Here is a 25,378-nt window from a genome sequence, read left to right as displayed (position 1 = left end):
CTCCTCAACTCTGGAGGTTCTTCATTAGCATTTATTTTGTTATCCTCTCTTACTTCTGATACAATAGTATTCAAATTTGTAGGTTTAGGAATAATAGTAAAGTTATTCTCATAGAATATAGCATCTCTAGATTCTATCACAGTGTTAACTTCAACTAAACTATTAGGTTTTATAACTAGAAATCTATACCCTTTACTACGTTTTACATATCCTAAGAATATGCATTATATTCCTTTTTCACCCAATTTCTTAATCTTTGAATCAGGTAGCCTAACAATAGTTTTACAACCCAAAACACGTAGATAAGATAAGTTGGGTTTTCTATTCTTCCAAAATTCATATGGTGTAACCTTATTTCCTTTACTAGGTACTCAGTTAAGAATATATATGACAAGCCGTTAACAATACTTCTCCCCAATATTCTTTACTTAAACCCGAGTTACTAAGCATAGCATTAACCATTTTCATTAAAGTCCTATTTTTCCTTTCTGCTACACCATTTTGTTGAAGGGTATAAGCAATCGAAGTTTCATGTACAATTCCTACATCTTCACAAAACTTAGGGAAATGGTACTCAACACCCCTATCACTTCTAAGACATTTAATTTTAGTATTACACAAGTTTTCTACTTTAGTCATATATATCTTGAGTTTTTCTAATACTTCATCTTTAGTACGCATAAGATACACATAACAAAACTTAAAAAAATCATCAATAAAAGTCACAAAATAAAGTTTCTCTCATCTACTAGATGCACTATATAAATCATATACATCACTATGCACAAGTTCAAGAAAAGAGGTTCTTCTTTTAATTTTAAGAAATAGCATTTTTGTGATCTTAGTTTATACACATACGTTACATTTTCCTTCCATGTCATATTTTCAATTAGGAATTAATTCGAATATACTCATATCATGTAACCTTCTATTATTAACATGTCCTAAACGTAAATGCCATAAAAATAAAGAATCAACAACAATGTAAACGGAATTTGTAGTTTTATTCATAGTATTGATTTTGAACATTCCATCACAATAGAACCCTTTCCCAACAAAGACACCTCCCTTAGACAATACAAACTTATTTAATTCAAATACAAGTTTGAAACCAAACTTATTAAGAAATCCACAGGACACAAGATTATTCCTAACTTCCATCACATGGTAAACATCGGTGATAGTAAGAGTCTTCTCAAAAGTAAATTCCAATTTGATGTTGCCTTTGCCAAGCACAGCTGCGATGGTGGAATTTCTCATGTAGAGGGTTTTGTCATCTTCAATAGATTCATAAGTGATGAATAGGCTTCGATTCTTACGTACATGCCTAGTGGCACCCAAATCGATCCACCACTCTTTTTCATTCTCCACCACAAACATCTCACTTATCATAGCCATGAAGTTGGAGTTTTTATCTTGTTTTTGCTTCTTCAAAAGACGACATTCCTTTTTGATGTGACACATCTTACCACAATTGTAGCATGACCTATTTTTCTTCTTTGAGTCCTTGTCCTTGGAATCAAATTATCTCTTCTTGTTGTTCTTTGAAGAGTTTGGTTTTTCCTCCTCCATTTTGTTGTTACCTTTTCCGTCCTCCACAACACAGACATTAAAAGATTAGCCATTGCTTTCATCAAAGTTATTCACTCTAAAGTTCTCTTTTATTTGAAGATGATGGCCCAACTCCTCAAGGAAAGATCATCATTTCTATGTTTGAGATTCTTTTTATAATCTTTCCAACTAAGAGGAAGTTTATCAATGATGAATGATACAACAAATGATTCATCAATTTTCATGTCATGTTGTTGAAATTGGTTATAAATGTGGACTATTTCATGAAATTGTTCAATTACCTTTCTATTGTCCACTATACGATATTGATGAAATTTAAAGGCTAGAAATTTCTTACTTATGGTATCCTCGGACATGTACTTAGCCTCCAAAGCATCACAAATCTCCTTTGCACTCTTCTTGCTATGGTATTGGTCAAATAGAGCATCCGATATAGCATTGCAAATGTGATCTTTGCAAATGTAGTCATCTTGATCCCATTTTTGCCTTGCCCTTGCATTTGGCAAACTTTCGTCTTCGGTTTCCTCCAGTCTTAGTGTTGTAAGCACATATACCACATTAAGTATGGTAAGGAGAAAATGTAATTTATTTTGCTAACGTCGAAAATTAGATCCTTCAAATCTCTCCAATCTCACAAAATAAACAATAAAGTCCCGTAGAGAAGAAGCCGGTAGAGCCATCACAACTTCAAGAAACAAAATCTTAAGATTGTTGAAAATTTTGGTATTGTAATGGAAAATATGTTGCAGTAACCCAAAGATTCCAAGGCACAAAAACTGGCTTTCCTTTAAAACTTTGTTTGTCCCAATATACAATACACAAGGGATCCAAACAAGCCTCCAAGATACAATGGAATCAAAAGTAATGTTTGTTGGCGAATGTGCAATTCCCAATAACAAACTCGAACACATGAAATTAATAACTAACGCAAGAAGCTTTGTATTTTAATTCTGCAGTAAAAGAATACAAAGAATTGATCTTTGAATGTACGAAAATTATGAAGTTTTATGTAAAAAGGTAGGAGAAGAATAAGGAGAGAGAAACAATATGAATTCTCAAATGTTTTTATCCAAGAATACATTAATCTATTTATAGATAATATTACAACCCTTCACCAAAGGTACAACCATTCATATGTGTTACAATCATTCACTAAATGTTACAACTTACAACATTTCACCAAAGGTACACCCATTCACCGAAGGTTATAACCACTTATCTGTGTAAATAAAATTTAAAACGAGGCACAACCCTTTACCAAATATTACAACCATTCATATGTGTAAATAAAATTTGAAATGAGTGAAAGATTACAACCTCTAGTTCCTTAATTTGGATCTCTTCCCAAATATGTCAACCATGTTACAACAAATGTTTTTTTAAAAATCTCTTCCACAATTTTTAATTATATTTAAAATATATCTAGCTAAATAATTACTCATACTATTACTATTTTTAATATTTTTTGTATGTCGAATTGCTAACAAGACTCTTAAAGGCTGATTTAAAAATTGAATGTTATAAATTTAATTAATATTTTTTAATTTTATTTAATATAAATTTAAAATATATATACACATTAATAAATATCTAAATTCAAATAAAATTAACAAAAACTATTTACAATTCAATTCTTAAATAAACTTAATAATTTCACTTCAAAAATTCACAAAACAAATACAAACCAATTCAATTTATTAACATTCAAATTTCAATCAATAATTTCATTTTAACCTTTACAATATTCAAAAGATCACAAATCTAATATTCAACTTAACATTCAACATCTCTAATACAAACTCATAATTAAAAATCACATTAAATATTGACATTCACAACATGAACTAAAATAATTATAAAATAATATTTAAACACTAATTTGCAAACCATTCCTTGCAAATGAAACCCAAACTCTTTCTCATCTTGATATAAAACACAATAAATAATCAAATCAATTTTTTTAATTTCTACTTCAACAACCAAATCATCATCATCATCCTCATCAAAAACATAACATAGGTGAGGAATATATAAATATATGTATGTATGTATGGACACGAAAAATAGCCAAACTAGTCACAACCGTCATCACTAGCAGTCACCAACAACCACCGTCGGTCGAAAACTCTTACGATCAAAGCCTACCATTAGAAACACCAAGTCAAGGGGATTAACATACACAAAAATGGGCTAGATTTAACAATTGAATTTTCATAGATTTGAAATTAAATTTTTTGCCATAACTTAAAAAACGCATTGCCAGTCGTCACTGACCACTGTGACCGGTGGTTTTCGATGATCAGAAGCAACCACCCAACACCCATATCCCCATCGACACCAACATACTCAAAAACTAGTAAGATCCAACAACCAAATCTCTCTAGATCTAAGATTAAACTTTTAGCTAAATCCAACACTCATGTAAATGCACTGTCAGTCACCACCAGCCATCGTAGCCGATGGTTTCCGACGATCAAAGGCAACCACCCAACACTCTTTTCTCCATCGACCAACATACCCAAAAAATAGTAAGATTCAATGGTCAAATCTTCATAGATATAAATTTAAACTTTCGATCAAATCTAACACCTGTGTATATATGTATATCATTGTTGATAAAACTAAAAAACTTATCCCCTTGTAAATTGGGGCCATTGGAGATTGCGTATAAGGGACTTGGTCGACAGTGGTCGCACGGGTAAGGGAGAGAGAGAAAGAAAGAATGAAGGCGGGTGGCGGGGAAGAAGGATGAATATTGAGAGTGTGAGAGATAAGTTGAATATTGATGGTATTATGTATTAGGAGTATATTTGTAATTGTATATTGGGTGGCTTTGAGGGTGGTGTCGTGGCGTTGATTAATTAATTAACCAATCAATCCCAAGTGTATAATTTGTTGAATCCCAACATAAAAAGGCATTCTCTTTATAAGAAAAGTCAGGCACGCAAATTAAAGTTTGAATCGCCAAGTAATATTGTACAGAAAATGGATGTAATAGCGCCTCTGGTAGACTGTGGATATGGCTAAGGCTGCATGCATCATGAAACAAGAGTCCTCTCTCTCTCTCTCTCTCTCTCTCTCTCTCTCTCTCTCTCCATGTTATTCTATCTATCTTTAGACACACACATGCATTATTGCCTTTTTCTTGTGTATTTAAGCACATCCATTTCAGCCATCTTTGCATACGTTTCTCAATACAAAGAGCTGGGTTAAGTGTATTGGTATTGCTACTACTCACTATTAAGTAAGAGAGAGATCTTTGCCAATATGTTGGAGCTAGCTTTCAGAAAGGCCAAGCCATATTTGCTCATGGTTGCTTTGCAGTGGGGCACTGCTGGGATGTACCTCATCAGTGAAGTTACTCTGAAACAGGGGATGAGCCGATTCACCCTTATTGTCTACCGCAATGCCATTGCTGCTCTCACCATCGCCCCTTTCGCCTTCTTCCTTGAAAGGTCGTCTTTCATTCTCATCATCTTCTTCTATGCAAATTGGTCTAGTAATTTCAAAACCATGGGCCCAAAGAAACAGCAAAGATTAGATATTTCCACTGGTTTGATCATAACTCTTAAAGAGTGACAATGGTTTCCTGCTTTTCAGCTAATAGCTACACATGTTCTAGAGCTGAAAACAGGAACAGTATTCATTATCTTTGAAGTTCATGTTTTGAACTATACATCGAATAGAAACATGATTAGATCACTTGTTTTTCTTCGAATTTTGTTTTGGAACAAAGCATAAAAAGCCTTCAATAGGAGATTATGATGACAACACGTCTAATAATAACTTCTACTCAAAACCGGCTCAATAGCGAAGTGACGTAGGCAGCCGCTAAAGCCCCCAAATTAGGAAGGCCCAAAATTTCAAAAATGTGTAATTTATATATATATTTTGTGTTTTAATAATAAATATTTTATCAAAAAAAATTAAATACAAAAATACAATCTAACCTTTTATCTTATCCATCCTCTTCTCAATTTTTTTACCATTATCTGTTCCTATTAAACTTACTTTTCTTTTCTTAATTTTTCTCATTTCTCTTTCTTTAGTTCACAATATCCGTGTTCTTCAGGTTGGATCATTGCATGTTTCTAGTTTAAAGTTGGTAAATAATTATTTTCTATTGAATATCATTTATTAAATAAACTTGATTATGGAGATTTAATTAACAATTTTACATCTCAAAAAATAAGAAAATTTGATTTTACATAAAACTAAACATAGTTCAATATATGTTTGTGAAATGAAAATTTACTTATTATTTGTTAATTTTATCTTTTTAATGCTATCAGTTTAACACTTTGTTTTGTTTCCTATTATAGGAGAATTATGAATATATAATTTTTTACTCAACTTACATTGATTTTTTTAGAGTTTTAAGAAAAAATTATTTTTGTTTTTTTCTTTGTTTATTGTAATAGGTTAAGATTATCACATATTTTATAGTTGATTGAACTTTATTTTTTTTTAATTTAATGAAATGATAAAAAATTATAAAAAGTGTAATATTTATTTTTTTACAAAAAAAATTAATACTCTTGAGAAATTCTCTAACATTTTTTTTCCCCCAAGACTCTTAAATTAGTTGAGCCAGCTCCGCTTGTACTATACGTGCAGTGTCTTTCATGTTGGCCATGCATATATGAAATCTGATCATCTTCTCTTTCTGCTGTTTCCTTCTTAATTTCTTCCTTTCACAGGAAAATAAGGCCGAAGATGACAATATCAATCTTCATGAAGATCTTGGTCCTGGCTGTTCTAGAGTAAGGCTCCATATAACCTTCATATCAGTTATAAAAATTAACCAAGTTGAAATCTGATAGTTAATTAAGTTGACGAGTGCTCCAATAAATTAACTTAATTAGCAGAGTAAAATTGATTACTTTCCAAGGGACATGAACAGAACAGTGCTGATATATACTTTTGCACATGATTCTTAGGCCAATTCTTGATCAAAACTTGACCTACTTGGGAATGAAACTGACTTCAGCATCGTTCGCGTCTGCCATTATGAATGCTGTTCCGGCTGTCACCTTCGCCATTGCAATTCTTCTCCGGTAAGAACCAAAATATGTTTTCACTATAAATTTTCAACATATAAACTTCATCAGAAAAATAGTGATACGATTTACGGTACATATTAATATTACCAGAAGGTGCGGATTCAGCACTGGAAGAGAAGAATTGACAAACATACACTAAATGGTGCTTTACCAAACATTTGCCAAATGTAAAACCTTAAGTATTAACTAGGAACAGATTAACTGAGGTCGGCTACATAATAATAACAATAAAAAGCCTTAATCCCATTAATTAAGCAAGGGGTGGTTATAACTATATTCCCATTGGAGAGAAAAATATTGATCATGATTCTTATTTGTAAACATGTCTGTTGAGCTATTTATATAAGTGATGATTTGTTTTCAGATTAGAGCATGTAAAGATAAGAGAAGTACGCAGCCAAGCAAAAGTGATAGGAACCCTAGTGACATTTTCAGGAGCTCTTGTGATGACAGTATACAAAGGCCCCATCATTGATCTATTCTGGACCCCGAAATCCAGCCACTTTCTGCATGATGATCATGTTTCCAACGAAAAACACTGGCTCACTGGGACTATATGTCTCCTTGTTGGCTGTTCAGCCTGGTCTTGTTTCTTCATTGTCCAAGTAAGTTTCTCCAATAACCACAAGCATACTGCATACGCTACTAAACGACACGCCTTGGACGGCAGGGTGCAGCGGGAGAAAGTAAGCTGAAAATGCAGTTGGCCCCGCCAAGCCTAACCCAAATGGGTGGGGCCAGGGGTTTAGGCCTATTCCTTCTGCACGCAGGCGTCCCTCGACTTCCAGACTTATCCATTTCATCTAGGGGAAAGAAAACATATGCCACTAATTCTTATGTTTAACATGCCATGAAACACAAGCCTCAACTGATGTGAACTTGGCGTTTGCAGTCAATAACGGTGACGAAGTACCCAGCAGAGCTTTCCTTGGCCCTCTGGATATGCCTAATGGGCACAATTCTGAGTGCAGCTGTAACCCTTGTAGCTGAGCACAATCACCCTGGTGTTTGGTCCCTTGGCTGGGACTCTCGGCTTCTTGCTCCTCTTTATTCGGTTTGTACCAAACAGTTGCTAGAATTTAAACTTCATCAAACCTTGTGAATTAGCTTCAACATATAGAGTGTGGAGTTGATTGATCTGAAGAGGCAAAACTGAAGAAGAACAATATATAACATGGGTTTTGATTTTAATGATGATTCATGCAGGGGATAATTGGGTCAGGAATCACATACTATGTGCAAGGCCTGGTGATGAAGACAAGAGGTCCAGTCTTTGTCACAGCCTTTAACCCTCTTTGCATGATCATTGTGGCTGTTCTGAGCTCCTTCATTCTAGCTGAAAAACTCCACCTTGGAAGGTACATTACAATATTTAATTGCTCTATTCTTGACTACTCTTCCAGTATAACTTCACTGCCTAGCTAACCATGTGTCAATTTCTTTATGAATAATAATACATAATAAGGGCAATGCGGTCTTGTTGTTATTGAATTTGATCAGCATAATCGGAGCCATCATCATAGCTGTTGGGCTTTATGCTGTGGTTTGGGGAAAGAGCAAGGATCATCGGCATCTTGGTCCCATGACATTGCCAGATGAAGGAGCCGGGGAGCTGCCAGTTACTGGCAACAATAATAATATTGTTGACAAGCCTGCTGCCTCTGCTATGCAAGTTGTCAATTGATTTTTCTTGCCATGTCTCCATTGGTCTGAAAGCTCTGATCAAGGCTTAAGTTTGGTCACTGTACTAATGTTAATGATCAGTGATCGTCATAATCAAATTTCAACAATTTGCATGGTAGAGCATATATGGACATTAGCTGATAGCCTACTGTTGCGGAATAATCTCTTCAAAACAAATAAGGGTTAGTGCAATAAACGAATCAAAATATAGATTAACAACAAGAAAGTAAAGTAAGCAAATACAAACTCCCTGTTTTAATCGTTCAAGGTTCAGATCTGAAAAACCAGTTACCACTCTTGGTAACACCAACAAATAGGAACCACAAGCCACAAACGAAACTATCAAACCGTAAGCCCAGAAAAGCCCCAACACCTCTCGGCCAAACCAGCAAAGTATACCCTCTCTTGCTCAAACAATCATAGCCACACACACAGTAGGTAGATCGGTCACAAAGACAGCAAGATCAAGGCACCTCTCTTGCTCAAACAATCATAGCCACACACACAGTAGGTAGATCGGTCACAAAGACAGCAAGATCAAGGCTCAAGACGAGGATTTTCACTTACCCGAAAGGTAGAACCCAAATCTGAATAAATAGGGTGCTCTCAGCGACATCGAAGGGACCACCTTCCTCACAAAAGAAAAGGCAGCTAAATCCACCAAAGGAAACAGCATCCACAGAAGGCAAGAGTGCCTTCATCGCTATCGGATGATCAAGGAGTGAAGCGATGGAGCAATCGGCCAAGATAGGAAACACGAGAGAGAGAGAGAGAGGGATAAACTAGTGCTCGGCCGAAAAAGGGATAGAGACGCCAACAGAAGAGACAAAAGTCTCTTTTATATGTGGGCCAACAAAGATATGGGCTTAAGCTTGAGTGGGCTTCACCCCCATTTGAGCAAATGGGCTGAGGCCCATTTCTCCTCTAAAATGGGGAGTGGGCTTGTGGCCCGACTTCTAAAATGGGCTGCCTAAAGAGTATGGAAACGGTCTTGGGTCCTTCAATCCCGGGCCGAAGCCTATGAAGACCTACCTGAAAAATCGTCATTGCCTTGGGTCTTATTAGGGAACAAAAAACAACAAATCTCCACCTTATTTCCTAATAAGACCAGCAAATACAAACAGCAAAATAACATGCAGCAGAAAGCATAATCAGTAGGTAAAAGATGACCTTACCAATTCTCACGTAACTTTACCAATGCTTAGGAGTTCTAGGCACCTTTTGAATTTTTCAACAGTAAGCACCTTTGTTCCCATATCAGAGGGGTTAAAATCTGAATGCACTTTTTCAAGTTTAATAATATCTTAAGATATAATATCATGAATAAAATGCAATCTTACATCAATGTGTTTAGTGCGTTCGTGAAAAACAGGGTTTTTACACAAGTGTATGGCTGATTGGCTATCAGAAAAGACAATAACATTTTCTGTTAGAACACACTGTTCACTAAGCAAACCTTTAAGCCATAATGCTTCTTTAATTGCTTATGTAGCAGCTATATATTCAGATTCAATAGTGGACAAAGCAACAATGTGTTGGAGTTGAGACTTCCAACTAATACATGAATTACATAACGTAAACACATAGGATAATGTTGATTTTCTATTGTCTCTATCACCTGCATAATCTGAATCTGTAAACCCCATTAAGCTCATTTTATCTGAATGATGTTTATACACTAATCCTACATTGGAAGTACCCCTCAAATACCTAAGCAACCATTTCAATGCTTCCCAATGGACAGGACCTGGGTTTGTCATAAATCTACTTAATGTGCTAACTGCATGGGCTAGGTCTAGTCTAGTACACACCATGAGATACATAACCGATCCTATTGCATTTGAATAAGGGACTTTACTCATGTACTCCTCTTCTTCTTTGTTAGCTGGAGATTTTTCTTTTGACAGTATGAAATGGGCTCCTAAAGGTAAAGAAACTGATTTGCTTTCATGCATGCTAAATCTTTTTAGAATTTTTAACACATATGAAGTTTGATGCAAGAATAACATGGAATTTGACCTATCTCTTATAATTTCCATACCTAGGATTCTTTTAGCCATACCTAGGTCTTTCATGTCAAATTCTCCACCTAAAGCAGATTTTATGTTATTGATCCTTTTAATATCAGGGCCAATAAGAAGCATGTCATCAACATAAAGTAAAAGAAATACACAATCATCTTTATTTTTATTCTGAAAATATAGGCAATGATCAAAATCACTCCTTTTAAAACCAATTGATTTAACAAATGAATCAAAACATTTATACCATTGCCTAGGAGATTGCTTTAAGCCATATAAAGATTTTTTCAGGAAACACACAAAATCTGGTTTTTTCTTATCTTCAAAACCTTTAAGTTGAAACATATAGATTTTTTCATCTAAGTCACCATGCAAAAAGACAGTTTTAACATCAAGTTGTTCAAGTTTCCAGTCAAAATATGCAACAAAAGCAAGCATGACACGAATGGTGGTATACTTAACAACTGGTGAAAAAATCTCATTATAATCTACTCCTTCCTTTTGTGTGAAACATTTAGCTACTAAGCTAGCCTTAAATCTTATGGGTTCTTTTTCACTTGTACTTTCTTTAACCTTAAAGATCCACTTACAGCCCACAATTGACTTATCTTTAGGTCTAGGTACTAATTCTCATGTATGGTTTTTATTTAAAGAACTCATCTCCTCTCCCATTGCTTCTTTCCAATTTTTGGAATACTCACTTCTAATGGCTTCTTCATATGTTTTTGGCTCTTTATAGGCTAGATCTTGATAACTAGCAAAAGCTAAATCAAAATCAGATTCTAGCCTTTGAGGAATCCTATGAGATCTCCTCTCCCTATCTCGGGCTAATTGATAGTTTGATAGCGGTGGCTGTTCTATAGGAGACTGTTCTTCTACTATCTCATTTTCCTCATTTTCTTCAATCTGGTTTTGTATTTGTATCTCCACCTCACTTGAAGTGGTGGGAATATTGGTGCTGGTATTCCTAGACTCTTCTAGGGAATCCTCACCCTCACTGTCTTGTTGTTTGTTATTGTTTGATTGTAAACAAGGCATTTCAGCTTCATTAAATGTGACATTTCTACTTACAATTATTTTTACTCCATTTTGACTTCTATCCCAAAGCCTATAGCCCTTTACTCATTCAGGATACCCTAAGAAAACACATTTTCTTGATCTAGATTCCAATTTGCCTTCACTCTGACGAGAATAAGCAGCACAACCGAAGGTTCTAAGGGTGGAATAATCTGCACATTTTTCATGCCATTTCTCATAAGGAGTGTCACCATTTAATGTGGCTGATGGGGTTAAGTTAACCAAGTAACAAGCAGTCATCACTGCTTCTCCCCAAAAGGATTTAGGTATATTAAAACTAATCATCATACACCTAACCTTATCTAGGAGGGTTCTATTCATTCTTTCAGCCACCCCATTTTGCTGTGGGGTGTGAGGGACAGTTCTATGCCTTGTTACACCATATTCTTTACACAAGTCATCAAAATCCTTGTTGCAAAACTCTAGACCATTATCAGTCCTTAGATACTTTATTATCTTGCCTATTTGATTTTCTATTTGAGTTTTCCAAGTTTTGAAACTTTTAAAGGTTTCTGTTTTGTCTTTGAAGAGAAAAACCCACACTCTCCTAGAAAAATTATCTATAATAGACAAAAAATATCTATTCCCACCAAATGTAGGATTTGATGCTGGTCCCCATAGATCTGAATGGATATACTCTAAAACCCTTGAGGCTCTATGCACATTTGAAGAAAAAGATAATCTATGATGTTTGCCTAACACACAATGGTCACAAAATGGGATATCGGACACACAGTCCTTGCCAAAGACTCTCTTATCATTTAGGAACTTAAGACCTTTAATACTAACATGAGCTAACCTGTTGTGCCATTTTTGAGTGACATCAGAATTAATTGAATCAATGTGAGAGCCTGAGCTACTCATTACCTCGGCAGTTAAGGCATATATCCCATTTCTTCTAACTCCCTTGCACACCATCATTGCCCCTTTAAACATTTAAATCAATTCATTTTCTATTTTTCCTATAAATCCACTCTTTTCTAATTCTCCCACTGAAATTAAGTTTCTAGCCATTTCAGGAATGAATCTAACATCTCTCAATTTTAGGACATATCCTGATTCTAACTTAAGAGTGATGTCTCCAATCCCTACAACCTTATAGGCTATATTGCTGCAAACTATGGCATGACCACCTACGGATTCACACATATTTTCAAACCAATGTCTTTGGGATGTGACATGGAATGATGCACCTGAGTCAAGAATCCATTCTTGCCCATGTGCCCTAAGTGTAGCATTAATTTCAACAATGTTAGAATCTATAAGCATGTAAACTTCACTAGGGTCGAAAGAGGTTATTGCATTTGCTTCTTCTTGATCCTTTAGTTTTTCTTTTTGCTTATTTTTCTCAGCATAACAGTCTTTAATATAATGTCCTGTTTTCCCACAACCAAAACACTTACCCTTCCCCTTTCCTTTGGTCTTAGACTTAGACCTACTTCTACCTTTCTTTTTACCACCTCCCTCATGTCCTCTAGATTGAGACCTACCTCTCATCAAATGGACATCTCCATGTCTTTTCTCACTTTTTAACTCCATATCTTTGCTCCTAAGGGAATCTATGACTATTTCAGGTGTCAAGGTGTCTCTACCATACTTAATGGCATTTTTAACTTCCTTATATGCATCTGGAATTGCATTTAAAAGAATTATGGCTTTGTATTCTTCAGTTACCTTTTCACCACAATTAGTTATATCTTGCACCAACTTATTGAATATATCTAAATTGTCATCAAGATCCCTAGAGGAGTCTATCTTAAAACTAAAGAAGCTTTCAAGCAATAAAAGTTTGTTGGGTGTGGATTTTTTCACATAGAGTTTTTCCAATTTTTCCCATAACTCTTTTGTAGAATCAAGTTTTCCTACCTTTCTTAGAACAGAATCAGAAAGATGTAAAATGATAGAAGTATAAGCTAATTCATCAACCTCAGTTTTTTTGTTCAACAGTATATAATTCAGGGTATTTGCCATCTAAGGCTTTAGAAACTTTCTGTTGTACCAAAATTCCCCTCATTTTTTGTTGCCAAATTGAGAAATCCCCATTTCCATTGAAAACCCCCAATTCAAAATGATGTGCAGACATGTTCACACAACAGAATATGCTTAACACACACAAATAGAATAATTTTAGGGTTTTAATTTCAACCTAACGGATAGAAATAATTAGGGCAGATTTCACACAAAGCACAATAACACTGATTTTCTAAGCAAGACTTAACCATTCCAAAACAATTTATGCTAGCGTAAGAAAAATCATAGATAACCCTAAGTCTAGCAGCAAGCAATGGTTATCACCACAGGATAACCCCCAAACCTAATGGTCACCCCCACACGATGACCTGCTAATTGCTAGAAAGGGAAAACAGAATAGTTACCAGTACAGATCTCAAGGCTGAGACCTGTAAAAGATGCAGGCACAGATCTGGAACAGACGAGGGGCACCCCGGCCTCCACGCGCTGCCGCCTACACGCTCATGCGCCGCTGGTCGGCAAGCGAGTGAGCAGCCACGTGCTGCTCGGAGAGAATCCCCGCTACTTGCTATACCCGGATCTAGGGTCCTCGCAACCCAACTCACAACCTGCAAGGGTCAATCGAACCGAGATCAGATCTGATATGAAACGGACTTACCGTGAGACCAGATCTGAAAACGTTAGGGCTTCTCGGATCTGATTCCAACAAGGCACTACCCAGGAGCCACACAAGGCTCTGATACCATTTGTTGCGGAATAATCTCTTCAAAACAGATAAGGGTTAGTGCAATAAACGAATCAAAATATAGATTAACAACAAGAAAGTAAAGTAAGCAAATACAAACTCCTTGTTTTAATCGTTCAAGGCTCAGATCTGAAAGACCAGTTACCACTCTTGGTAACACCAACGAATAGGAACCACAAGCCACAAACGAAACTATCAAACCGTAAGCCCCGAAAAGCCCCAACACCTCTCGTCCAAACCAGCAAAGTAAACCCTCTCTCGCTCAAACGATCACAGCCACACACACAGTAGGTAGATCGGTCACAAAGACAGCAAGATCAAGGCTCAAGACGAGGATTTTCACTTACCCAAAAAGTAGAATCCAGATCTGAATAAATAGGGTGCTCTCAGCGACATCGAATGGACCATCTTCCTCACAAAAGGAAATGTGGCTGAATCCACCAAAGGAAACAGCATCCACAGAAGACAAGAGTGCCTTCATCGCTATCGGATGATCAAGGAATGAAGCGATGAAGCAATCGGCCAAGATAGGAAACACGAGAGAAAGAGAGGGATAAACTAAGGCTCGACCGAAAAAGGGATAGAGACGCCAACAGAAGAGACAAAAGTCTCTTTTATATGTGGGCCAACGAAGATATGGGCTTAAGCTTGAGTGGGCTTCACCCCCATTTGAGCAAATGGGCTGAGGCTCATTTCTCCTCTAAAATGGGGAGTAGGCTTGTGGCCCGACTTCTAAAATGGGCTGCCTAAAGAGTATGGAAACGGTCTTGGGTCCTTCAATCCCGGGCCGAAGCCTATAAAGACCTACCCGAAAAATCGTCATTGCCTTGGGTCTTATTAGGGAACAAAAAACAACACCTACTACTCAATCACATGAGTTTATCTTGCACGAGAAATCAACCCTCCCTCTTCATCCATCCATGTTCGTGTCGTGGGCGTAATTTATCCAATGTTAAATTGGTAATACATGAAAATCACAAAAGTTTATACAAACAAAAGTTTCTATACAAACAATAAATACAGAGAAAATATTTAGTGCAACAAGTATCATAATTCAATAAACAACTTATATGTGCTTAAAATCTGAATACTTGGTGGGGAAAGCATTCAAGTAAGGTAAAATGTGTAGCATTCCGATAATTTGAGAGTAAATAATAATTATTAATTTTTGTGATTTGTGATCTATTGGAATTGTGTGAATTTGAATAATTTAGTGAAAGAAATAATTATTGTATTTGGGGTAATTATTGAATATTTGTGTATTAAAGGGGAAATATTAATTTATTAGTTTTAAAGGAAATAGGCAAGTTATTGTTGGAAATTTGGGATATAAGAGTTATTGATAAATGGGGTGTGTGGTAATTTTTAGAAGTTGTGGTGTTTAAATGTAATTCTCGAAAACTGTGATGTAGTTTCTTTAAAATTAAAATTGCGCACATAATGGTTGAAGAAGCAGGTAGCGCAGACGGTCCGTGCGCGAGGGAACCAGGCAACGGGCACGGTTGCTAGGGGATTTTTGCTGGAAATTTTTTCAACCACCAGGGGGCCTTGGACGTTGTGATGGATGCCCTGGTTACCAGAAGGGTGATTTTTGCGACTTGAGATCCTAACACGTTGCTACTGGCCACGCCGAAGCTGCTGCGCTTTGTTTAATTTTTGGTATGCTCCAATTGCAAATAATTATGGCCACAAGCAAAAGAAAGTCACGTGAATAAAAAAATAATAAATGCAAAATACAGCCCATTAAATGAGATTTTTATTGTGATGAGATGGATAAATGATGAAAGAATGCATCTAGTTATGAAGTTGAAATTTGGCTGACAACTTATCCTGCCAAGCAGAGGTACGTAGCATATTGATTTGACAATTAACAGCACGTGAGAAGAAGGAGAAAGAGAGAATAATAGAAGTAAAAATATCAATTAAAATGTTGGAATTAAGGAGGAGGAAGGGCTCTATAAATAGAGCACTTCAGTCAAAGTTTAGTTCACAGGTGAAAATTAAAGGAACGATTGAGAATTGGTAGTGGAGCAAGTAAAATTATTGTAATTATAAGATATGAGGTCTAATATTATATTTAAAAGTAATTTAATAATATTTAGTTAAAATAGTTCTCTTCAGTTATTATGTTGAATTTTGTTAGAAGAATTTTAACACGTGGTGATGGTATTTTCAACACTTAAAAGAATCTAGTTAAAGAGATTTATCAAAGCAATTAATAAGGGTTGATATATATTTTATATACAAATTTTGTAATCATAACTAGCATATGATAACAAGAAAGTGTCTAGACATGACCCTATAAATTTTAGAAACAAAACAGAGCTCGTGTTAAGGGCCATGGGAAATTATATGAGGACTACCAAGAGTTCAGGATGGATAAGGTGGACAAGCGTGTATGTATAAATTACTTTATTTTTTTTTTTCTTGCTTGTTATGAACTATGATTAGCATTTTTATATATATTGTCTTTGCTAAATTTTAGAACTTATCCTTCTAGCTATCCATACAAATAGTTCGGGCCTGAGTAAAGAAAATACAGTGTTAGTGGAAGCATCACCCAGATGCGATCAAGGAGCCATGAGAAGACTTTTATTTACGAATCATTTTACCAAATTTTATGGGTGATAAATGCCATTTTGGAGTATTTAATAGCGAATCTAGTTATATCCAATAAGGGCTATTGGGTGTCTGATTGGACTTGTTATTAATTATCTTTGACCAAAAAATAATACTTGTATGTATATATATATATATATATTTAAGCGAAAAGATATGTATGTCAATTTATTTATAACCTCATCCAAATTTCTTTTGAACCTCGAGAAAGAGGCATCACAAAATGTTACTTGCACAATTTGGGTGACAGCCTTGTGACAACTATGTTCTAATTACAAATTTACCCTTTGTTTCAATTACAAATCTACCCTCAAATTGAATACCCCCAATTTGTTACCTAACTTCCTTGTGTTTTCTCCTCATACTCTCTCTTTTTCTCTCTTCTCGTTCTTACCATCGTTGCAGTCGTAGTTTTTCACCACCAACACAGTCACTTCCGCCACCGTTGAAGCTGCTGCCTTCAACGCTTTTGGTCATCGTTTGCCTCCGTCATTTCAGAGAAAAAGGCGAAGGCATCAGCAACAGCTGGAACGACAAAGGTGAATGGCAATAAAGGTTGCAATAGAGACGAATGGTGACTAGAGGTGTTGATGGTGGCAGCTTCTGAGAATGCAGATGTGCTAGTGACAAATAACAGCGACTGCAATGGCAGCGAAAGAGAAAGAGAGATGGAAGCATAGACGGTAACTAGAACAATGAAGGCGAATGACAATAAAGGCTGCAACAGAGGCAAACGACAACCAAAAGCGTTGATGGCGATAGCTTCAATAATGACAGAGGTGAACGACGATGGGTGCAATGGCAACGAACAGTGACCAAAATGAGCATAGTAGATGTCAATGAGAACAAGAGAGATAGAGAGAGAGGAAGAAACAAAATTTTGGATATGTATCTAAAATTTTGAGTTGAATTTATCACGATATTTTAGTGTTAAAATATCACAATAAATTTAGGTGTGATCGAGATTGCCACCCAAATTGTGTAAGTAACATTTCCTGTAAGCACGTGGGATTTGCATCTTCTAAATCCCAACCTAATATTTGTTGTATAGCAACTTCTTTGGTGAGATAAGTGCTTGAGGGTTTTTTTGATCCAATAGGATTGATTTTTGTAGTTCTCCATGGAAGTACTTTTGTTATGACCCAAAGCTTATTTAGTCATTTAATTACTTTTGTAGCTATGATCTCGCGCATAGAATAAAATTATCTGAACTGGTCTTTTCTCAATCCTCTTATAAGAATTTAAAACTATATATAATAGTCTATTTTCATGAGGTTATGGTCCTAGTTTTTAGACAGTTGTATACTTAGCTAACGAGGTTGTTGATTAGAGTATAAAATTATAAATATTTTCAGTTTCTTTGTTTTGGGATAATCGTCTTTGCATGATTCTCTGTATTCGTGTCTTCGATTGCGTAAGAAGAGATAAATCGTAAATTATGCTTTGCACATGCGTAGGAAAATCGAACTCACGATTTACCAAACTACACCGACATATCGCTCGCTCTTTTATCATCCGACCTATACCTTGAGAACTCTAATTTCTTTTGTCTTATAAACTTATTTGTGATGATCTTATCAAGTATTGTACTTTATCGTTTTATTATTTTATCTTATTATATTGTATAGGCTTATTATGTTGCTTGCATCGAATTGTTTGATGTAGGCTTGCAAGGAGTTGGGTGTGTGAGTTTTACCCCCTCTCAATTTATCTGTGTTGGACAAATATTATGTTATTTGACGCAAATAAGATAATATTTTTGTATATAATATTGATGTTTGTTTTAGTAGTCACAATTTTGTGGATTGGTTCATTTATAAAATAAAGTCTCTTTTTAAATAAAAAATATAAATACTTGACAATTGATATTATTAAAAATTGTTAAATTTAAAATAAAATTTTCCTTCATCGATTATCTTAAAAGAGAATACAGAAAAAAAAAAAGACGAAGAAGAAGAAGACAAAGGCAAACAGACAAACCGAATGAGCGCTACGCGAGCAAGCAAGCGGGGGCTTTTAATATAGAAGAAGGGACGAGAGGAAATTTTCGAGAGATAGAACGATGGTCGGTCACGTTCCGCTGGAGGTGGCGAAGACGGTGTTGGAGGCGGCGGACTTAGCCTGGACCGCCGCAGAATATCGCCGCCGACTCCGCTACGTGCACAAGGCTTCCGACGATTGGGATCATGCGCCGTTGGAGGAGGACGAGGAGGAATTGGAGTCTCTAAGATCCGAGAATCGCCGCCTGAGGAACTTGCTCCAACAGAACATCGAGCTCCTTCAGGATCTCTCAGAATCGCCGTGTTTATCTCCGGATTGCCCAGCCGATGTACGCAATTTCGCCTCCGTCCGTTCCAATTGTTGAGTTTTTCTTCCATGCTATGTGTTGATCTTTGTCTATTTTGTTGTTTTTATTTCTAACAGATACCACGAGTCCCAATATTTTTAGATTCTAGGGCAAGGCTAGGTTTTTACTGGTTTAAATATTTTAATTTTACTTGTTTTGTGGAAATTTGTTATTGGAACATTAAAATTCATCAGATATTAATACTACGGAAACAAAAAACACGCGCACTTCAAGTGTCTACTGGAATTTCGTTCTGCTTAATGGATAACTTGGTGCAGGTAAAGTTAGCTTCTTCATGCAACTCTATGTCAGTAGACTCATTGCCAAAACTGCTAGAAGAGGTTAACATAATTATACAAAATTGAGAGCAAGCTCATCTGTTCAGGACAGATCAGGATTGTCATTCTCTTCCTGATTGTATTCATCCCTTTAGATTGTATTTATCCTTTGTATGGTATTTATCTTTTATCTCCTATAGGCTTATCACTTGCATACTTCTGTCTATAAATAGTCCTGTACTGCTTGCAGAATACATAGAATACAATTCCTAGGCCCCAAGGCATGATTAGTAAAGATTCTGATTCTCTCTCTCTTTCTCTTTCCGGATTATCTCAGAATTCTCTCAACAGAATTCTGTAACAGCCCCTTGTCAGCTCCAAGGTGTTGACAGAACCTTCAATGTATTTCTGTTTCAAACTGCTGGACAATTCAATCAGTTTGGGCAAACGCATTGAAATTGGTGTAGTCGGCAAAGATAGAGAGAGCCAATTGTGTTGTCTGTGTTCATACTCAATAATCTCGTGGAGGGGAAGATTTAATGATAATGCATATGCATATGAACCTTCAATGTGTTTCTGTTTCAAATTTCTGGATAACTCAATCAGTTTGAGCGGACACATAAAGTTGATGTAGTTGGGAAAGATAGAGATAGCGAATTGTGTAGTCTGTGTCCACACTAAATAGTCTTGTGCTTGGGTTCATTACAGACTTCTACTATTTGGGGCAAAAACATTTTTTTCTGAAACAAGGGTAAAGGCTTGATACAGAAATGACCCTCCCAACCCTTGCAAAGGGGGAGCATTGTGCACCAGGGATGCCCATTTGTGTTATGTATCTTCTTACAATTGATGGTTTGATGTGTTATGGATTTTATTTGATACAGGTCCAGATTTTTAATACATGTGTTTGTTTCCCACTTGTAGTTGTATGATCAGCTTGTGTCCACCATCAATTCTGAAAAGTTCTTGACTCAGCTTAAATTGCTCCATGAATCTGTTGATGGAACTGGCTCCAAATTTCCTTTTAAGGAGGCTTCAGGTTCTTTTTTGTTTTCTTCTTTTTTTCTTCCTCCTGCTAATTGTTTAGTTATAGTATTCATTCAACTTTTGATATTATCTTTTTCGTTGCTCGATTTACATTTCTATTTACATGATGTGGTTTCTTCCTCAGGAATGGATTTACAGTCAGCTGAAGAACTAATAAATATTGACCTTGAAGAACCCAGTTGGTGGGTTTGGGTCACTGATGATATGGTTCCAAGTGATGTTGAGGAATTGAGTGGAATTGATGATGAAAAGTATTTAGTTGTTAGCGAGGAACAAGTGGTGGATGGAGTTGCATATTTTATGGCTATATGCATTCTTTCAGACCGAAAAGCTCTGGTATATGATGACTTTGCTATTGTTTCACTTCTTGATGAAACACCATGCATATAATATTGGTTTGGTTTTCTGGTCTTGCAGACTTTGACACCTGAGGAGTTGCAGAAAAGTAAGCAAGCTTTTGATTTCTTGCTTTTCTTTTCAATTATTTTGTTTGTGTGGATCTTATGATTTTTGTTTTTTTGCAGTGGAACACTCTTGTGAATCCCCATAGACTTGGGTGATATTTTTCAATGCAAAATTATAGTTACTCCCACATGTTGTTCTGACCCTTTTAGATATGAAAGCATTTTCAATGTTGATTTTCAGAAAATTCTTTCTGTTGATGGTTATATTGTATCTCTTATGACATTGTGATGTCAAAATGCTGGAGCCCATTCTTTGTTTTGCATTTTTTTGTTCTTTTTTCTTTTTTTTTAAACAGATTTTATTTTAAGCTATGATGTGGGTAATAATTCTTCAATATTACTATTATTCTGACAACTCATCTGTGTAACAGATAGTTTCTATTTTCTGATTAATTTTAGTGAGGTAGCAATAGAGAAGGCCATAGTTGTTGATAACCTCACAGGGTGATTTCTTCAATTTTTTTATACTTGAAAAGGATGACAACAACAACATATCAAGCCGTAATCCCACTAGGTAGGGTTGACTACCTGAATTTAGTTCTTCAATCATTTTTATCTATAGTCATATCTTCTAGAAAGCCCTTAAAACTTAAATAATACCTAAGAATTTCTCAGCTAGTCTTTGTTTATCTTTGTCTACCCCTTTTCTTAAAAGACTAGTTGATCGAGAACAAGATAGGAATATTTTAGATTATATTATTAATATATTTTGTTATTTTGTTTTAGAAATATTTTTATTTATTTTTTTCCTAATTAGTTTTGGAAAGATTATATATTTCTTAATTAGTTTTGGAAAGATTATATTTGCAAGATTTAGGATGCTAGTTAGGATGGGATTTAATCTTTGATTTGTTTCCTAACTAGCTAGGTTTTGTTTCACTTATAAATATATTGTTAAGCAGACTTTGCTTATTGAATTTGAATGTTGAGAATTGATTTGAGTGATCAAGATTTCTCTTGTGTTTTTGTTTTAGGTTCTACATCACTAGTTCCATTCAATCCATTCTACTCGCATAGGCCTTTAGTAATCTTCCTCTCACATGATCAAATCATCTTAATCGTATCTTCCGCATCTTATCTTCAATAGAAGTCACTCTGACCATATTATGAATTACTTCAATTTTAGTTTTATCTTTTCTTGTATAGCCACACACCCATTGTAATATCCTCATTTATTTTCCAATCATATTTTGTGGTTGGTGCATTTTTGCCCCAACATTCTATGCTGTATAATGACACTGATCTTATAGCCATCTTCTAAAACTTCCTTTTAGATTTAATGTAATTTTACTATCACGTGAAATAATCATATGCGTTTTTCTGTTTTAACCATCACGCCTTTATGATATGGGTAGTGTTCTCATTAATCTATCCATTTTTTTGGATGATTGATCCATGACATCTAAATTGATCTTTTCTTGGGATGACAATTACCAAGCCTTAATTCTATGACTTCTACCTATTGATCTTTTATTGTCATCTTTTTTTCTTGTTCAAGTATATTTTTCAAGAATATAATCACAAATCAAGTATTTTTCTTATCCGCAGACTTCACTCTTGCAATTAAGTTATGTTATGAGCTTCAAATTTGTTAGTTTTTCATCTTGTTTTTACTTTATTTTCTTTTTTCTCACCTTGAAAACAGTTTTTTTTCTTGGAATGGGGACTGGAGGTGGGGGGAGGATAGCTAATGAAGGAACTTTCCCATTTATCATTCAAGAAGTTAATATGGGAATTATTGTTCATCAATGGCCTAGTGCATATCCAGTCATTGTACTTGTTAGGTCTTGTATGTTCAAAACAAGGCCCTTGAAATAGATGTAGTTAACTGATATAAGAATACTCCCCCACCCCCCAGAAAATAATAATAATAATAATAATAAAAATGGGTATAAATATGAGAAAATAAACCGGAACCAAACTCCATATAATTTTTATTCAAGATGGTATTTTTCAACATGGAAGTGTACTATAATGCTAGTAGTATACTCACCATCTTTGGCAACTAAACCATTTTCTTTGTATTTCTGGACATATAATATTGAGCTTCTGTGCCAGAGTTATATGTTGCTCTTCCTCTTCTGAAATTGGGGTCTTAGGCTTTTCATAGTTGGGAAAGCTGTTTCCCATTGGCTGATGGATGTTTGAATTTTTTTTTTTTAATTTTGCACTTTCTCATCTTGATGCTTTAATTACATATCAGTCTAATTGTGATTTTTTATTTAACATGCAGCTTTGAATAAAGCATTGAAACGCATGAACAAGTTGGAAAAGATGTTGAATGTCTGGCATGCTGGGAAGATGTTTTATACCTTATCCACCTGGGGACTTGCTCTTGTGGGGTGAGTAATCATCTTTGAACTCTACCTTAAATTTCCCGTTCGACTGTTAGCATGCTCTTGGGCCCTATAAAGGAACTCTAATAAAATCCGAAGTAAAAATGGACTAAATGACCAGTAGCATAACCTGACAGATATAGTGGCACTTTGTATAAACTGTTTACTTCTAACATCTTTGATTCCAAAGCTTGTTTTTAATCCTTTAATCTTTGTTAGGGGGTTGGGGGGTACCTCAGTGCTCAACAACAACAACATGCCTTTATCCCACTATGTGGGGTCGGCTACATGAATTTTAGACTTCCATGTATTTTTGTCTTTTGTCATATCTTCATTTAGGCCCATACATTTCATATCAAATTCTAATGTCTCTCCCAAAATCTTCTTGAGTCTGCCTCTACCTCTTTTTTTGACTAATTGTTCAATTTCATCAACTCTCCTCACATGAGCGTCTCTTTGTCTTCTTCTCACATGACCAAACCATCTTAGTCTAGTCTCTCTCATCTTCTCCTCGATTGACACTACTCCTACCTCAGTTCTCAAACCAAACAAAAAAAATTTGTACGTATCTGGATTGAATTGTTAATAACTCAAAAATGTCAAAAGGATCGTAACTGTCTTTGATTTGATGAACAAAAAATTGAGTTGGCAAGTAAGATGAAGTAGGAGATGGTAGGATAGTGGTAATGAAGTAACTAGAAGAATGCAGAAAAGTTTTTTGGACTGGGTCCGATTCAGCGAGAGGACACACAAGGGTATAGTGATGGGATGGCCTGCTGCGCACAATGGGATCAATCAACAACAATAACATAGCAAGCCTGCCTTAATCTTGGTAGGTGGTGTCTACTACAAAAATTAAGGAGAGATGATGGATGATATTGTTTTCCACTCAATAGAGTTACAGTATATTATGACCTATTTTCCCAACTCTAAAAGTTGAGGATGCCCAGTGTTATAGAACTAACCAAATTTAGCTCACATCCTAAAATTGCCTTATTTTGCAGGTTGTACAATACTCGAGCAATACTTAAATTTGCGGCAATGGGGGTTCATACAACTAGCAAAGTTGTTTTGAAAGCGCTCTGAAGATTGCTGTCTGTCTTCGTTAAGAATACGAACGCGGCCAAACCTGAACAGATCATGGCTTTACTTAAAAATCAAATTCTGCATTAATTTGTAAATAATTGTGAATTACATTATTTACAAATAATTGGAAATTCTGCAGTACCTTTTTAATTTACGCGATTCACCTTCTGGGTACAGCTTGCTTCCCGTAGGTACGTTACCATGTTTTCTTACTTAATTCATTGGCCCCTGATTATTTAATTAGGAAAAATGTAGCGAGTGTCAACATGCATTTATTACACAACAGAGACCTGGAAGCTTTCACTAACAAATAAATTCGGAAAAGGAAATGGCAAATATAATATTGACACGTTCTTGCTGATCTGTATTGCCATAAATTTTGTGAGAGACACAAATCAGGGAGAAGCAATCAGTTACTTTAGTTTGATTTGGTTTCCTTACCAGAAAAAACTGAAACAACTTAACCGACCAAAATTTTTAAAAATAATGTGAATAAATTTTGATTAAAGAGAACGAACTTAGAGAAGCATTGCCCTCCCCTCCGACCCTCCCCCTCCCTCTCTGCCTTCGCCCTCGGGAATCCGGTCTGGATGGCAAACATTTGCAACACCGACATGCTGTTTGCCGTCACACCAAGTCACTAACGTCTTCTTTGTTCTTCGTCTTTTTCGTCCCACAACTCTTTGTTGTCGACCCACCCACCCCCAAACAACTCATAGACCATCATCTTCTTTGTCTCTTTGGTCTGGATTTTGTCGCCATCATCGACCATTCTTCATCCCTCTCCTTTGCGACTCAGTGCCGCCAACCCATACCCCCTGCAACTCAACACCGATGAACTCAGATAGAGGAGTCATCTCATCTAATATGAGGCGAATTTGTAATTCTTATAATTTTAATTTTTAATTATGCTAGTTAAAATTTGTTCAATTTCCCAACCGAATCAAATTATATTTTAGTTTGGAATAATTCAATCGATTCAGTTTGATTTTTTTTTTAATTCAATCTATTCAATTTAAACAATTCAATCAATTTAATAACTAAACTGACCAAATATTCACCCCTAACA

At 35.6% G+C, this 25,378-nt stretch overlaps 2 protein-coding genes across 3 annotated transcripts; both read left to right on the top strand.

The window, feature by feature from the left end:
• Positions 1-4,628: 4,628 nt before the first annotated feature.
• Positions 4,629-8,441, top strand: LOC127807319 (WAT1-related protein At4g08290-like). Of its 2 annotated transcripts, none has more exons than XM_052345037.1 (7): positions 4,629-5,027; positions 6,273-6,335; positions 6,513-6,629; positions 7,000-7,240; positions 7,528-7,689; positions 7,842-7,993; positions 8,101-8,248. In XM_052345037.1, the coding sequence occupies exons 1-7, from the start codon at positions 4,840-4,842 to the stop codon at positions 8,123-8,125; spliced, it is 948 nt and encodes a 315-aa protein (XP_052200997.1). In that variant the 5' UTR covers positions 4,629-4,839; the 3' UTR covers positions 8,126-8,248. The 2 variants fall into 2 exon arrangements, with proteins under 2 accessions (XP_052200997.1, XP_052200996.1); XM_052345036.1 differs by having other exon boundaries at positions 4,653-5,027; positions 8,136-8,441.
• A 10,320-nt stretch (positions 8,442-18,761) lies between these two features.
• On the top strand, positions 18,762-24,483 carry LOC127808488 (uncharacterized). The gene is made up of 6 exons (XM_052347052.1): positions 18,762-19,080; positions 20,301-20,415; positions 20,548-20,759; positions 20,841-20,868; positions 23,121-23,229; positions 24,228-24,483. Exons 1-6 carry the CDS (start codon positions 18,814-18,816, stop codon positions 24,307-24,309), a joined length of 813 nt encoding a protein of 270 aa, XP_052203012.1. The 5' UTR covers positions 18,762-18,813; the 3' UTR covers positions 24,310-24,483.
• Positions 24,484-25,378: the final 895 nt, after the last annotated feature.

The sequence above is a fragment of the Diospyros lotus genome, chromosome 8, assembly GCF_014633365.1.
Source record: "Diospyros lotus cultivar Yz01 chromosome 8, ASM1463336v1, whole genome shotgun sequence".
Classification (NCBI taxonomy): Eukaryota; Viridiplantae; Streptophyta; class Magnoliopsida; order Ericales; family Ebenaceae; genus Diospyros; species Diospyros lotus.
Note: the sequence above shows the minus strand (reverse complement) of the source record. Positions and strands in the feature narration are given on the sequence as shown.

Bases quoted from the DNA above. Each gene is read 5' to 3' on its own strand.
- LOC127808488 (XM_052347052.1), top strand. From the start codon at position 18,814: ATGGTCGGTCACGTTCCGCTGGAGGTGGCGAAGACGGTGTTGGAGGCG. The intron at 20,416-20,547 runs GTTCTTTTTTGT...TTTCTTCCTCAG, and splicing joins TCCTTTTAAGGAGGCTTCAG to GAATGGATTTACAGTCAGCT. The intron at 20,869-23,120 runs GTAAGCAAGCTT...TTTAACATGCAG, and splicing joins ACCTGAGGAGTTGCAGAAAA to CTTTGAATAAAGCATTGAAA.
- LOC127807319 (XM_052345036.1), top strand. From the start codon at position 4,840: ATGTTGGAGCTAGCTTTCAGAAAGGCCAAGCCATATTTGCTCATGGTT. The intron at 6,336-6,512 runs GTAAGGCTCCAT...CATGATTCTTAG, and splicing joins TTGGTCCTGGCTGTTCTAGA to GCCAATTCTTGATCAAAACT. The intron at 6,630-6,999 runs GTAAGAACCAAA...ATTTGTTTTCAG, and splicing joins GCCATTGCAATTCTTCTCCG to ATTAGAGCATGTAAAGATAA.